This window comes from Panthera leo, chromosome C2, assembly GCF_018350215.1.
Source record: "Panthera leo isolate Ple1 chromosome C2, P.leo_Ple1_pat1.1, whole genome shotgun sequence".
Classification (NCBI taxonomy): domain Eukaryota; kingdom Metazoa; phylum Chordata; class Mammalia; order Carnivora; family Felidae; genus Panthera; species Panthera leo.
This window is the reverse complement of record NC_056687.1, coordinates 107,663,264-107,678,153: the sequence shown is the minus strand read 5'-3', so window position 1 is coordinate 107,678,153 and position 14,890 is coordinate 107,663,264. Positions and strand designations below refer to the sequence as shown.

The following is a 14,890-nucleotide window of genomic DNA, read 5'->3' as shown; positions in this document are numbered from 1 at the left end:
CGAGCCCCGCTTCGGGCTCTGGGCTGATGGCTCAGAGCTTGGAGCCTGCTTCCGGTTCTGTGTCTCCCTCTCTCTCTGCCCCTCCCCCGTTCATACTCTGTCTCTCTCTGTCTCAAAAATAAATAAACGTTAAAAAAAATTTTTTTAAATTAAATCTAAACCACCTCCTGGGGTTAGATATTCTAATTTACTATGTATTTTATGCAAAATAATACTTTTCATTTGTTAAGTATCTCTCTTGGAAGATTCTCAGATATGTTAAATAGATCTATAGCTACACTAACCATACTTTCATGAACAAATATCATATCCCCTTGCAGCTTTTATAGTTTGAGAGTCCATGTAGGAGAGTTAGAAAGATAAGGACTTTGGGATGAGTTCAACCTGAGTTTGAATCACAGGATCACTTCTAACTAGTTATGTGACCTTTGATAAGTTAGTTACTCAGGTCCTTAGAGTCTTCACTGGTAAAAATAAAATGTGTGCCTGTTTTTCATGGTAGCTGTGACTATAAATGAAATGATATGGGAGAAAGCATTTTTCCTAGTGCCACATAGTGCATATCAACAAACATTAACCTTCCTCCCTCCTTATTCTTCAGAGGATTTGGTTGAAATCTTTTGGCTGTGTCGTTGTGAATAGAACCTCTCTGCAAATCCATATGGACTTAATAACAAAGCAATACATTGTGTAACATTCATGAGAAATTGCTTTGTTCCAGAAGGTTGTACTCAAAAATAAATTATCTGTATGTTATCTTTTCCTTCATATAATCACTCAATCACTGGGAAAGGTGTACCCCACAAATATTATCTACCATGTAAGTCCATATTAAATCTTACTTTGAGGGGTTATCCTCTCAAATTGATCACTTAGGCTGAGTTAAAAACCTTCAGTCTAAACTGTTGGCTAATGCATTTATTCATTGGAAGATACCAGGCAAGAGAATCAGAGAAGCTCTCCTTTTATTCTCATTTGAAAAATGGGGCTTATTGCACCAGAGAGAAGTTTGAGAGATAAAATTAAATAATGTATGTGAAAGTACTGGATAAACATAAAGATTTATACTCATGTCTGGAAAATACTTAATTAAAACATTCATTTAGCGTGAATTTGTTTTCTGCTTTAAGCTTTTCTTCATAAAACAAAGTTAAGAAGGCAGATTGAGGATATATAGAGAAATGTATGGATGCATAAAGATTTTAAAGTTTACTATTAAAAATATGTTATTAAAACATCTGAGCAGCTATAACATAGAAATTTTATAATTCCAGTGTGCTAAATTATCTTCTCCATAGAAACCAGTTAGTCCATTTGTGTCAGTGTGTTTTCTACCCTACTCAAAAAGAGTGCCGACAAGGGCTGTCATTGCATTGGGGGTTCAGATCATAGTTCCCACACACAGGCTAATGGCAAGACCCACTTCATGCAAGCCATTTATTCTTTCTGCTTTAGTTTCAGTTCTGCATCCACACACGTCAGACACCGCTGTGTGAATAATCTTCCGCAAACGCTGCTTGAATTCCCCAGACTATGGAAGCCAATTTCCTGCTTGTATATCTTGGCTTTGAAAGTCATTAAAATGCCTATTAGATGCTACCCAGAGTTAACAAATTCTTTACCGGGAGCAATGCACGTGGTTTGTCTATTTCAGTTCTTCCAGGAGGCCTCAGTGATACTTCTCAGTTCCAGACCACAAAAGCAAGCTCAGGCAGTCAGGTGTTTCAGAGATGAGCCACATGATCACATCAACATATGTGTGTCAGCTACATACATTTCCTTTCAAAACATCAGTAAAATTTAGGCCATTGGGTGTTTGAAAATTAGCAAGATGATGGGGGCAGAAAGAGTCCAATAAATTGGCTCTGTCAAAAACTATTAATTCCGTGGGGTTTCAGAGAAGAGATGAGCTGCATACCCAGGCAAAGTGGAGTAAACAGCGGCAGTATGCTGCAGGAGCTGAGTGGCAATTCTCAAAGAATATGGTTTACACTATGAAAATATCTGGACATTTAGAATATGCTAATCAGATGAATATATTGTGTCATTTCAGGTTTACAATGTCAAGTAGAGGCACTTGGGCTAAAACATCAGAAGGCAGTGACAGAGATTGACAACTATAAAGAAAAGCTCATGTAAGATGAACATTGAACAACCTGTAAAATTTTTAGAAAGATCCTCCCCCACACCTACCACGTGTTCTCTGTGACTCTTTGGCAGTAATTTTGTTGTGTGAATGTGGTCTCCTGCTTTTCTCAGGTACTTTTCTGGCGTATGTTGTATATTAAAGGATCTATAAATATTTTTAAATACATGAAATGTTTCTTTCCCTCAGTAAGAGACTTAACTTATTCTTGTATTAAAGGTTTCCCTGGTTGTTCAAACGTAACTTAATGTGAAATATTCTCTAACTTTTGTCTCTTCACATTCTCTCTCTCTTATCTATCCAGAAGAAACAACTTTTAAGTTGTTTCTTAAAATTACCAATTTTAAGTTCAAAAAGATAGTATTTTGTGAAGAAGTATCTTTGAGTATCTTTGAAATGCTGGAGTACTTACACTTTATATAAATGAGAAAGAAAATATTGGAAAACAACTGATAAGAAAATGCCCTTGTAAAATATCCAGAGAACTAACTTTTTTAGAACAGAAGTTTCAAAAATTACTTTATGTTATAAATATCATACATCTATAATTATAGCACTAAGATAGAATTTGTGTAATCTTTGAAAAATAGATTTTGTTTTCTTTGTGGTATATAATCTGATAGCTCTGGTTTTCAGTTCCTATATTTTGGAAGAATGAATCTCGTAAGAAATATAAATATTTAGAATGCTTAGCAACCAACTGTTGTGTTCACTATGAACTACTCCTAAGAACAATGTGTTTAATAAAATTCTTAGCAGCACAAGGAAGAACAAATTCGAAAATACCCTACCAAAGTGATGTATATGTGAATTATTTGTAGCAAAATAATTTGGTTTTGAAAAACAAGAAAAAGCAAATATTCAAGCTTTATAACACTGTGGTTAATAGTACAGTAAATATAGTAGTTTTGCCATCTGCATATGATGGCTAGGGTTGAAGGAATGAGTGACAGGAGGTCCTTGGATGACTCACTGAGCCCAGGAAGCAACTTTCTGGATGAGAACAAGCATAAAAAAGAGAAGCAAGATGGTGATTGCAAAAAAAAAAAAGAAAGAAAGAAAAAAAAATCATTCTTCCCCACCCTCTAGTAACATTAGGAAGGGCTTTGGCCATATGGATGCCTCATGTGGAGGACAGCCTACTCAGGCCACAGCTACTGTGTGACTTTGGCTTCTTGTAGCTCAATAAGTGACGAAGGCACATTCCAGGAATAGAAAAGTTGGGCTCGTACCTAACTAAATTAAAAGGGAATTTATGGACCCATCAAGACTCAGCATATGGAACGGAGTCCTGGCAAGTTGGGAGAGAAGCTAACTACAGAAATAAGCATACTGAGGAAAAAGAATAAAGCTCATGGGTTGTGACATGAATTGATTTTTACTGGATAAATTGGCACAGAATTTTCTATATATATAAGGAACATTCCCATTTAATATTGACACATGCTTTGTGGTTTTTTTATTAATTATATTTTTAACATAATTTATAATGTAAGTGCTGAGAAATAAGAGTCAGAGTAGATTGGAGTTGGAGTGAGAAATACCACCTCACTAAAGTCCATCAAATAAATTACCTGGAGGAAATCACTATACAATTGCAGAGATGCTTATACTTTTGTTTCAGTTTCTAAAACTGATGTTTCCTGCTGATATAAGAACTTTTTTGTTTTAATTTGAGAGACAGAGAGAGAGAGAATGAGAGAGAGAGAGCACACAAGCAGGGGAGAGAGGCAGAAGGAGAGAGGGAAAGAATCTCAGGCTCCACTCTTAGCATGGAGCCTGACACGAGACTTGATCCCACAACCCTGGGATCATGACCCAAGCAGAAACCAAGAGTCAGATGTTCAACCGATTAAGCCACCCAGGTGCCCCTATAAGAGCTTCTTAAAATTAGAAAATGGGCAGAGTATCCATTTTTTTAAAAATTGAGTTATGAAAGAACTGCTTAAATGGCCCCAGTTGCGGGAGACCTTTCTTTATGCTGACTGTATCTGGCTTTTCCATCTCTACTCCATCTACCCTCCTTTACTATGAGGATAGAGTCGGGTGGGCATGTAGGATCAGAGCTAAGACTGTTCAGCTCAGAGCTCAGGAGGTGTCCAGAAGTCAAAATAATTCACTCAAAATTTTCCATGTACAATTTGTTAATAAATTGGAGATTTCCTATCTATATCCAAACCTTTTTGAACTTCCAAAAATTGGAGGTGCTGTGAAATAAAGTTTCTTTAAATTTTTAATCCTCTCCTTTGTGGGGGCTAGAAGTGGAGATGATTTTCACCTATCCAACTTAGGATAGTTTTTTTGTTTCAGGATTTTTAAATGTTTGGATATCAGTTTTGTGGATTTTTACTTAAGGGAAAGAGGCAGTTTTTAAATGGATGAACTTACAAGTTCTTTTTTTCCTAAGATTTATAAGAAAATATTTTCCAAGGCTTGTAAGAACTTGTTATATATTTGAAAACAGATTTAATCAGTAAAGATGTTGAGCTACAAGTAACAAGAGGTAGAGTGGTTTCAGGTTTAGTCGATTGAGTGGCTAAATCATCTTGGATCTTGATGTTCTTTCTGTCTCCATCCTGCTGTCGTTAGCACTGGCTTCACTTCAAGCCTAAGTCCCTTGTGATTATGAGATGACTGCAGTTCCAGGTACCACATCCAAATGTAACCAGCCCGGAGGCAGGAAGGGCCTGTTTTTCTGGTGTCTCCTTAGAAGTGAGAAAACAATTTTCCCAGAAGCCATCAAACAGCCCTCTCTTTACAGCTCTTTGGCTGAACCCTTTGCATCCCCTCTCCTAAATAATCACTGGCAAGGGGAACAAGACTACCACAATTAGTTTAGACCAAGCAAGATTTATCCTGAAAGAAGATGATAATGGGCTCTATGGCCAGGAAGAAAACTGTAGTCATGTCCAGAAGGTAGTCAGTAATGCTTGCTAAAGTGATAGAGTGTTAATGAGGCTTTAAAAGCTGATGACATGAGGAAGGCCAGGTGAACTTGATGACCAAGTTCACGACATGAGGAAGGCCAGTTGTGGTGGACAGAATAATGGCTCCCAAAGATTTTCATGTCCTCATCTGTGAGCATGTTATTCTACATGACAAAAGGAACTTTGCACCTGTGATTAAATTAAGGATTTTGAGAGAGGGAGATTATCCTAGATTATTCAGGCAAGCCAGATGTCATTGCAAAAGTCCTTATAAGAGGAAAACAAGATGGTCAAAGTCACAAAAGTAGATGTGAAGATGGAAGCAATATTTGAAATGTTGTGATTTGCAGGTAGACTAAGGGAGCAGAAGCCAAGGAAGTATGGTGGTGTCTAGAAGCTAGAAAAGTCAAGGACACAAATTTTCCCCCGGAACCACCAGAAAGAACACAGCCCTTGTGATGTCTTGATGTTAGGACTTCTTACTTGAAAACTGTAAGATAATCAGTTTGTGTTGTTTTAAACCACTAAGGTTGTGGCAATTTGTTACAGCAACAATAAGAAAATAATACACCAGTGTGTTCAGAGCCTAGTGAGGATTTTGGATTTATGTGGAGGGCGATGGGAAACTATTAGAAGATGTTTGGCAGGAGAGTGAACTGATGTGATTTGTTTTAAAAGGTGGACATGGCAGCAACCTGGAGAGAGGACTGGGGTGGGGGTACGAGAGTAATCAGTGAGACCAGGTGGGATGGCGCACGTTCGCGCAAGTGAGAAGTGACTGGTTGACTGTAAGGCTATAGTGTGGAGATGGAGAGAAATATATGTTGGCTTAATCTACCAGGATTTATTGGTGGAGTGCATGTGACTGGGGAGCAAGAGGACTGGGAAGGAAAGAATAAAGGGTGAGATTTGGGGATTTTTCAACATTAGGGTAGACAATTGAGGGACAGTAGAGTGTAGTGACTAAGAGCCTAGACTCCGGATCCAGACTGCTTCCAGCATTACTACCTAGTAGCTATGTTACTTTGGGCATGTTATTTCTCTCTCTAGTCTCTTTTCTCAACTGTAACAAGGAAGTAAGGGCTGCCTTGAGGTAGCCTGAGATACATAAGTGCTACCCTTTTAATATCACTATTGTGTTGGTATCGTTTGTTGAAGTGGAATAATCTGTAAAAGAAATAGGTATGGGGTGAGGGAGATAAGAAAAACTATGCTTTTGATGTATTAGATTTGGAATGCTTTTTGGACAGCAAAGTGCAAGTATCAAGGAAACAGTTTGAGAATGGCTGTTTCATATGAAGCAGTGGAATGGTATGGAAACTTGCCTTTCAAATCAAGAAAAATATACAATAATTTCACCTTATTTCCTTTACGTTGATTGACGGGAGTAGCAGAAGCCTTTTTAAAGGCTTATTCAAAGCAGTTTAAGAGAAAGGATTAACAGAAGGAATGCAGTGTTTAAAGAGATGTAGGCTTTCTTTCTATTCCCTCCAATTCTCCCTCTCCCCATCCTAATGAGATGAAGAGAACAATTATGTTGTGAAGGATGGACCGTAGAAAGAATGGTTTAACTGGCATGGGGGTGAGAGCTGATCATGGTGAGGGGAGTCCTTGGGATGGTAGGCTCCCTAGATTAATTGTCCACGGAGTTAGCAAAATAACCATTGAAAGAACTACTATCCTTGCCTCTGGATTTGAAAAATTGTACATGAGTCTGAACATAGAGTGAATCTCATGGTGGGGCTGCTGAACCTCAAAGAATTTTTTAAAGTTTTAATTTTAATTCCAATTAGTTAACATAGAGTGTTACATTAGTTTCAGGTGTAGATACGGTGATTCAGCACTTCCATACATTACCCTGTGCTCAAAGCATTTTTTAAAGAAACATTTTTGTTTTTTTTCAAAGCAAATATATAAAAATTGGAAAAGACAGGAATATACAAAAACGAAAATCATAGTTGTATTTTGATAAATCCTTATAGTCCTTTTTTCTAAGGACTTTTTCTTAAAGTCTACTTTTTCTAAGTAATGTATATTTTTAACATGTTTTCATTTAGTGATATACCCATGTCATTACACAATACATTTGTAGAGAACTATTTTTTTTATAATTTTTCATTTATTTATTTATTTATTTATTTATTTATTTATTTATTGAGAGAGAGAGAGAGAGAGAGAGCGCACATGTGAGCAGGGGAGGGGCAGAGAGAGAGAATGAGAGAGAGAATCCTAAGCAGGCTCGGTGCTGTCAGCACAGAGCCCAACATGGGGCTCCATCTCCCAAACCATTGTGACCTGAGCCAAAATCAAGAGTTGGGCACTTAACCAACTGAGCGACCCAGGCACCCCACATTTATAGATAACTATTAAATGGCTGTATAGTATTCCAATCTATGGATGAATTATAACTTGCTTACTAAGCTTTTGTTTTTTAAAATTTCTAAATTTTTCACTTTTATAAATAGGGTACTTTGAAATTCATATAGGTAAATCTTTCTACTCACATGTATTTCCTTTGGATAATTTTGCTTGAATCAAACTTAAATAATGTTAAGGCTTTTAGTGCTTAATGATTCATTGCCTTCCAATAAGATTATACTAATTTTATTCTCAGCAGTGTTTGTAAATAACCATTTCTCCTCTTCCTAGCTCATAGTGGGTATAATAAGTTTAAAAAATACTAGTTTGATGAAAAATTGTACTCCTGCATATTCTACTCTGTGTTCTTTCCTTTGTGACTCACCTGATCATCATCTTTGCCCACTTTCTAATGGCATGTCAATCTTTTCCTTATTCTTTCTTTTCTAATGTTTTATTCAGAAATAACTTCAAACTTAACAAAAAGTTATAAACATAATGGTATTACAAAGAGGACCCAAATGACCTTTATCCAGATTAACATTTTAACCCATTTGCTTTCTTCCTCACCTTTCCTTGCCCCCCTTCCTTCTCTCTCTCTCTCTCTCTCTCTACACACACACACACACACACACACACACACACACACACACACAATTGTCTTTCCTGAACCATTTGAGGATAAATTACATACAACATGACCCTTTACCTCTAAATACTTCAGTCTGCCTTTCCAGCCTCACTTTCAGTGATACTTTACATAAGGACAGTTATCCCGTGTCATAAATTTACATACTTTAATCTACCACCCATATTCTAATTTTATTAGTTGGTCTTTATAGCATTTTCTCCTTTAGTACAAGACCAGATAGAGTCAACCTATTTGGCATGTCTCTTGAACCTCCTTAATTCTGGAATATTTCTAGTCTATCTTTGTCTTTTTATGACACTGACATTTTTTTTGAAGAATGCAGAACCTGTCAAACTTTTTTTAAATAAAAAATTTTCATTTACATTGGTGTAATGTTTCCTCTTGATTGGATTAAAAATATGTACTCTCAGCCAGAAAATGACATACGTGGGGAGGTGTCCTTCTCAGGGTATGAATGTCTGCCTGCTCCTCATTTGGTGATGTTAATTTTGATCACCTGGTGAAGGTATTGCTCACTTTGTTCAGTGTATTATTCCTGGGTTTTTTTTGTTCCCTTCCAGTTAGTAAGTGTCTATAAGAGACATCTTAAATACATATAAATACTCTCCTCCTCACCAAAATGTATCCCTAGATGTAGCATCCATTAATGACTTTTGCCTTATCTAAACTTTACCACAGTGATTTCTAAATGATGATTTTTCTGACTCCAGCCATCCCTCTCCATTTATTAGTCCTCAGCATCCTATTTTAAACAAGAGCCTCTCTTCTTATTATTAATATATTTATTTATTCATTCATTCATTCATTTTTTTCAATGGTTTATAATTTGTTACTGTACTTAATTATTTTGATACACATATTGTCTAGGCTTAGCCAGTAGGAGCCCCTTCAAGCTGCCTCCTGTGACCATGGAACCTGGTTTCATCATCTTTTATGAGCACTTCCTTACTTTGTGGCATAACAAGATATTTCAGATATACTTACTCTGCTCCAGCCTTGGAATCAGCCATTCTCTGAGTAGCCCTGTTTCCTTTGTATAGGAATGGCCTTAGAGACCAAGATGTAAGTTCCGAGTATGCTCATATGCTCATGTGCTGCTTGATTCTGGTAATGGTTTCATGGCCTTAACACATATGTCAGACATATCAAAGTATATGCACTTAATTGTATGTCAATACAATACCTTAATCTAGTTTTCAAAAAACAGGTAATAAAGGAAATAAAATGTTTTAAAAAGACATTTTTACAAAAGAAAAAGTAAAACTAAAATATAGTGCTCAAAGATAAAACTTGGGTAATAAAACTCGAAAGAAAATCAAAGTGATTACCACAAAATTCATGAAAATGGATATTTTGGAGAGGAGGGAGTTAGCTATGATTGGGACCAGGGACATGAAGCTTCTAGGGTAGCTGGTCAGGTTTTATGTTTTTACATGAATGGTAGTTATAGGAGTTTTCTCCTTATAACAATTTATTATGTAATTATTTCATGCAGTTCTCTATTGCTTATAATTTTATCATATTTATAATAAAAATGGTTTAAAATAAATTAATGTTGTTATGTTCATGATACAAACAATTACTTATTAGAAATTAAAGTCACTCTGCAAGTAGGGCAAACTTATTGACAATCTAACAAACATACTTCATTGTACAGTTTATAGGCTATTTTAAGGTACATTCAGATAATGACTTATTAATAAGCAGCCTACACAAACTTAAACTGGGATATTACTCTTTCTTAATATATTAACTTTTTGAGTATTGTTATAAAACCCAATTATATACAATGAAGACATATGTTTATTTCCGTTTTGGGATTTCCATTTGGTTCATTTTAATGGTTTGTTTTTCTGCTGAGATTTATCATCTTTTCACTAATTAGAGTGGATTTTTCTTTATGTCTTTAAGCAGAGTTGTGACTGCTCTTTGAAAAATCCCTGCCTGCTAATTTCAGTATCTGGGTCATCTCAGAGGTAGTCCCTATTAACTGTCTTTTCTCCTGGGAATAGGTCATGCTTTTCTATTTCTTCCTGCGTTGAGTAATTTTCATTATATTCGGGCATTCTGAATATTATGTTATAGAAATTCTAGATTCTGTTATATTTCTCCAAATACTGTTAAAGGTGGGAGTAGGAGTAGTGTTGCTTTAAGCAGGCAGTTAATTTGATTGGCTTTAGACTGTAAACTCTGTCTCTAGGGCAACAGCTCAAATCTCTAATTTTTTTTTTATCTTAGGCTGCTTGGAGTCTGCCCTGTGCATTTTTAGTTCAGGGCTCAGCCAGATGTGTGGGTAGCATCTTTATGCAGTATTGGGACTCTCTGTCTTTGGCTCTCTCCTGTTTTGATTCACTCCTAACTTTCTAGCAATTATGGTTGACCCTAACACTGTACTCTCCTTCTTTAGGCCAGATTGAGTGTGTTTTCTATCAGAATGTCAGTTCCTCTGCATGGTGCAGACTGGGGACTCAGGTTTGAAAATCTGACCCCCATGCTGTCACCTCATTCAAGGTGTCAACTTCCCTCCAGAATCTTCTTGCTTTTGTTCACTTTTCAATGCTTTCAAATAGGGGCTTTTCTTTTTAATGTTGTCCAAAGCTTAGACTTTTTATTTATGTGCAGATCAGTCTGATAGGAGCCTACTTAGCAATTATAGCAGTAGCCTGAATATTTATTTCTTTAAAGAAATAATAATATAAATATGCTAAGAAATTTCTTTTTACGGATAAATAAAATGATATAGAAAAACACATTGTTGGACTACAGGTAATTTTTTTGGCAAAGAAAAAAAAAACCCTTACTATATATTTCTAACTTCAAGGAAGTATGCATATATAACCACAAATAGGATATAAAGATAATAAGAAAATTAATAAAGGAAAAACATGTTTTTTAAAAAGGGAAACATTTATACTTGAACTATTTTGAAATAAAATATTTGAACTTCTTTCATATTATTTTAGGAATAAATCTAATGAAGCTGATGACTGTCAAAGAGAACTTAGAAAACTGAAGTTTGAATCCATTATTTCTGAGTCACGGTATATACACTGCAAATTTTAAATTAATATTTTTAATAATTAAATTTGAAATCATGTTTTAAATAACATTTTATTTGAAATGTACTTAGTTTTTCTTATTGTATTATTTACACATTGAGTACCTAATTTAAGTTTATAATATCTTGAAGTTCATTGATTTTGCCTCTTTCTAGATGGGAAAGTTTTAATACCACAGAACTCTCCATTTTCTTAGTGTGAAAAAAAATTTTTAAGTTAAAATTATAGTCTTTAGTTTCAAATGAGATTTTCATATATCTTTGATAAACATAAAAATATAGTGTCTAATGTGTATTTTTTTTCCTATTCCATTTTAGGCATACCAGATTGCTTAAAGAGAAAGAGGATTCTTTAATAGCTTGTCAACAAATATATAAAACTTTACAGGAAGAACTGACTGCGAAAGAAAGACAAGAAGAAGACATAAAAAGAAGAATTAACTTTGCAGAAAATGAACTACAGATAACCAAAACTCTTCTGCATCAGACAAAGGAAGAGGTTGTAACGCTGAAAAGTGAAAGGTGCAGTCAACAATAATTTCTTCCAAAAATATTTTGTTTAAGTCAATGTTCCACATATATTTGAAATATCAAAGTCTTACATATACTAATAACAGTAGAATCACAGGATTAAAGAAATATTTCACATGAAAGGCCATCACATCCAACCACCTCCTTTAGTGATTAAACTAAAGCCCCAATTGGTTAAAGAACATGCTTAAAGTCATATAGCTAGTGAAAATAGAGATGGAATCCACATTGTATTTAGTGTTAGATTTTTATTGAAAAGAATCAATGTGTGAAAGGACCATGTATGATACTTATACTACCGAATTTCACCTGGACCAATAATTGGTGGATTCTATCACTTTGCGACACAGAAACATCTTTTTGTATCACTTTTTCCTTTTATTAGCTCCTACTTTTCTTCTCTGTTATTTATCAGTACCTCTTCTTGAGGGCTCTCCACAAACATAACTCTGGTTATCTGGTGTTCAAGTGGTGAAGGGATACTAAAAAGCATGTTCATTTAGTCATCCTAGATATTGTTGCTCAGTTAATTTGTCTTTTTTTTTTTTATATAATTTTTTTTTAACGTTTATTTATTTTTGAGACAGAGAGAGACAGAGCATGAACAGGGGAGGGGCAGAGAGAGAGGGAGACACAGAATCTGAAACAGGCTCCAGGTTCTGAGCTGTCAGCACAGAGCCCGACGCGGGGCTCGAACTCATGGACCGCGAGATCATGACCTGAGCCGAAGTCGGCCGCTTAACTGACTGAGCCACCCAGGCGCCCCAATTTGTCTTTAAATTAACCTTATTTGTATTTCGTATCTCAACCCTGCTTTCTTTCTTTCTTTTTGTTTTTATTTGCCTGGTATGTCTGTACTCATTCTTTTTGAATTCTTTTGTTTTAAATGTATATCTGATAATATAACATACATTTTGGGGCTTTATTTTATTAGGTTTTATCAAATATGGAAGTCTAACGGGAGATATTATCCCATTTACATTTATTGATATAACTATTATATTCCAAAAGAACACAAGTTCCATAAGGGCAAGAATTTTTGTCTTATATTATTCTCTGTGCACAAAAGGCAAAATTGGCTGTTTGTTTTCCATTCTTCCTATAATTTTTTTGGTTTATTTTTTGTTTTGCTAATTTCATTTTATGCATATTGGGTTTCTAACTTAGAAGATTTATAATTTTGTTGTTGTTGTTGTTCTTTACAAGGATAGCAATTTGCCCCCAGAGGAAGAGTCTGGGAGTGGCTAGCAAGCAGCTTAGAATTAAGTTAATTGTCTCAGAACTTTCTCATTAACTCTTTGCCCTGGGTCCTATCTGTCTCTGCTTCAGGCTAGGAGGAATCTGTCCAGTTCACAGGGGAATAATTCTTATCTCTGGTCCATCCCAGGATAAGATGAACACCTGCAGTGCTGATTGCTACCCAGCATTTCTTCCTGATTCAACCATACCAATAATCTGCTTCTTGCAAATATCATATACCTTATAGTTAAATGACTCTTCATTCCACCCCACCACCTCTACCATTTCACAATTACATAGTTGCTCAGCCCATAGCATGTTAGAAGCAGCAATTTCATAAGCAGGGAATTTGTAAGAGCCAGGTTTACTAATAACAAGAAGGAATGGCAGCTGAAAGATTGACCATGCATAGAAGAGAAAAAAACTATAAGTGCAGACTAAAATTTTAAAAACATTGCAATTTGACCCAATATACGATAGAAACAACCCTACACACATTTGTAATTGTTTCTATATTTATAACATGGGTTTATAACTGATGACCATCGTGATAACCGTGAGTGATAAAGATAAAAATCAGCCATATACTCTGCTTAAAAAGTACAGAATCATATATCCTAAGATACCATGAAATAAATAAAAAATGTTTAAATCTTCTGTTCATAACTTTGGTTATCTGAATAATTTTCTTATATCCCTGTATCATCTAAAATACCCCATTTCTAATGATGTCCGATTAATTAGATTTCATTGCTTATCTGAATGACTGCTATCTTCTTTATAGTGGTCATTGAAAAGACCCTGTCTTTGTTCAGACGTCTCTGGAACACTTTTCTGAGGACTGACTTAAGTGCAAATATTTTAGAATATTCTCTGTATGATGTATCTTTGCCCTTTAGGAATGAATTTGATTTTTTAAAACCATATAAGTATGTTCAGTGAAAGCATGTTGAGTGACTACGGAGGGAAGATCTGGGAAATACCATGTAGGATCAAAATTAAATTTTTTTTCTATGCTTACTAAATTATCTCTGGCTGCAATTTGAAGACGGCAGTCTTATGAATGTTTTGAGGATTGACGGCATCATTAGACTAAATATAGAACTTTCTTGGGGGATTGCTTTGAAATACACAATCACCTGGATGTATATGTTTTTCTGTGTTTTAAAAACAGAAATAAAAATGTGCTTATAGATCAGTAAGTTAACATATTATCATAGGATTACTCCTAGACATAAATGTCCTTTTTCTTTGTCCTAGGCCACCTTCAAATTTTGTCTTCCTTGTCCTCTGTTGTATCCTCAGAGTATGACACATATCCACTCAATAAATAGAATGAATGGCTTGCTTTGGGTAATTTAGTCAACAGTTGTTTGTTAAGCATTGACTATATGCCAGGTACTATGTACTCTGGGGATATAACAATAAGTCTGAAACATCCCTGTCCTCAAGAAGCTTGCATTCTAATGAGACACATAGTAAAAGAAAAAGTGAAGTGCTAACTAGAATAATTACAGATTGTGACAATGGAAATAAAGTAAGGAAAAGGGTATTGTAGCTGAGACTGATAGAAAAAGGGCCTGATTTGTAAAAGGAAGTCATAAAAGTGACTTCTGAGATGATATATAAAGGAAGCCAAGTGAAAGTTACCAGGCCAAAAGCCAGGAAGAGCTTTATAAGCAAAGAACAAGCTTGGTGAGTTCTCAGAAATGGCAGTATGACTGGAGGCCTAGCAAGTGTGAGTGAGGCAGGTGAGAGCCAAATCAGACAGAATCTCTCTGGCCTTTATGGATTTGGCTATTATTTACAATGCAATGAAAAGAAACCATTGAAGGGATTTAAGCAGAGGAGTGACACTGTGGAAAGGTCATTCGGGTCCTGAGTGGAGGTGTGGCAATTGAGCAGTGGGTGCAAGTCAGGTAATTTACTGTTTTTATATTAATAAAAGGATTTTATGTATAGTTAAACCTAACAGACAT

The 14,890-nt window shown here is 35.4% G+C and overlaps 1 protein-coding gene across 10 annotated transcripts in view; it reads left to right on the top strand.

Moving 5' to 3' along the window:
• The window catches only part of LEKR1 (leucine, glutamate and lysine rich 1), a 225,671-nt gene that overhangs the window by 126,341 nt on the left and 84,440 nt on the right, over window positions 1-14,890 (top strand). For all 10 annotated transcript variants that reach the window (XM_042955500.1, XM_042955499.1, XM_042955501.1 and 7 more), the window contains 3 exons: window positions 2,054-2,135; window positions 11,047-11,124; window positions 11,460-11,663. In XM_042955500.1, the coding sequence (XP_042811434.1) occupies window positions 2,054-2,135; window positions 11,047-11,124; window positions 11,460-11,663 (364 nt within the window). The remainder of the gene's footprint in view (window positions 1-2,053; window positions 2,136-11,046; window positions 11,125-11,459; window positions 11,664-14,890) is intronic.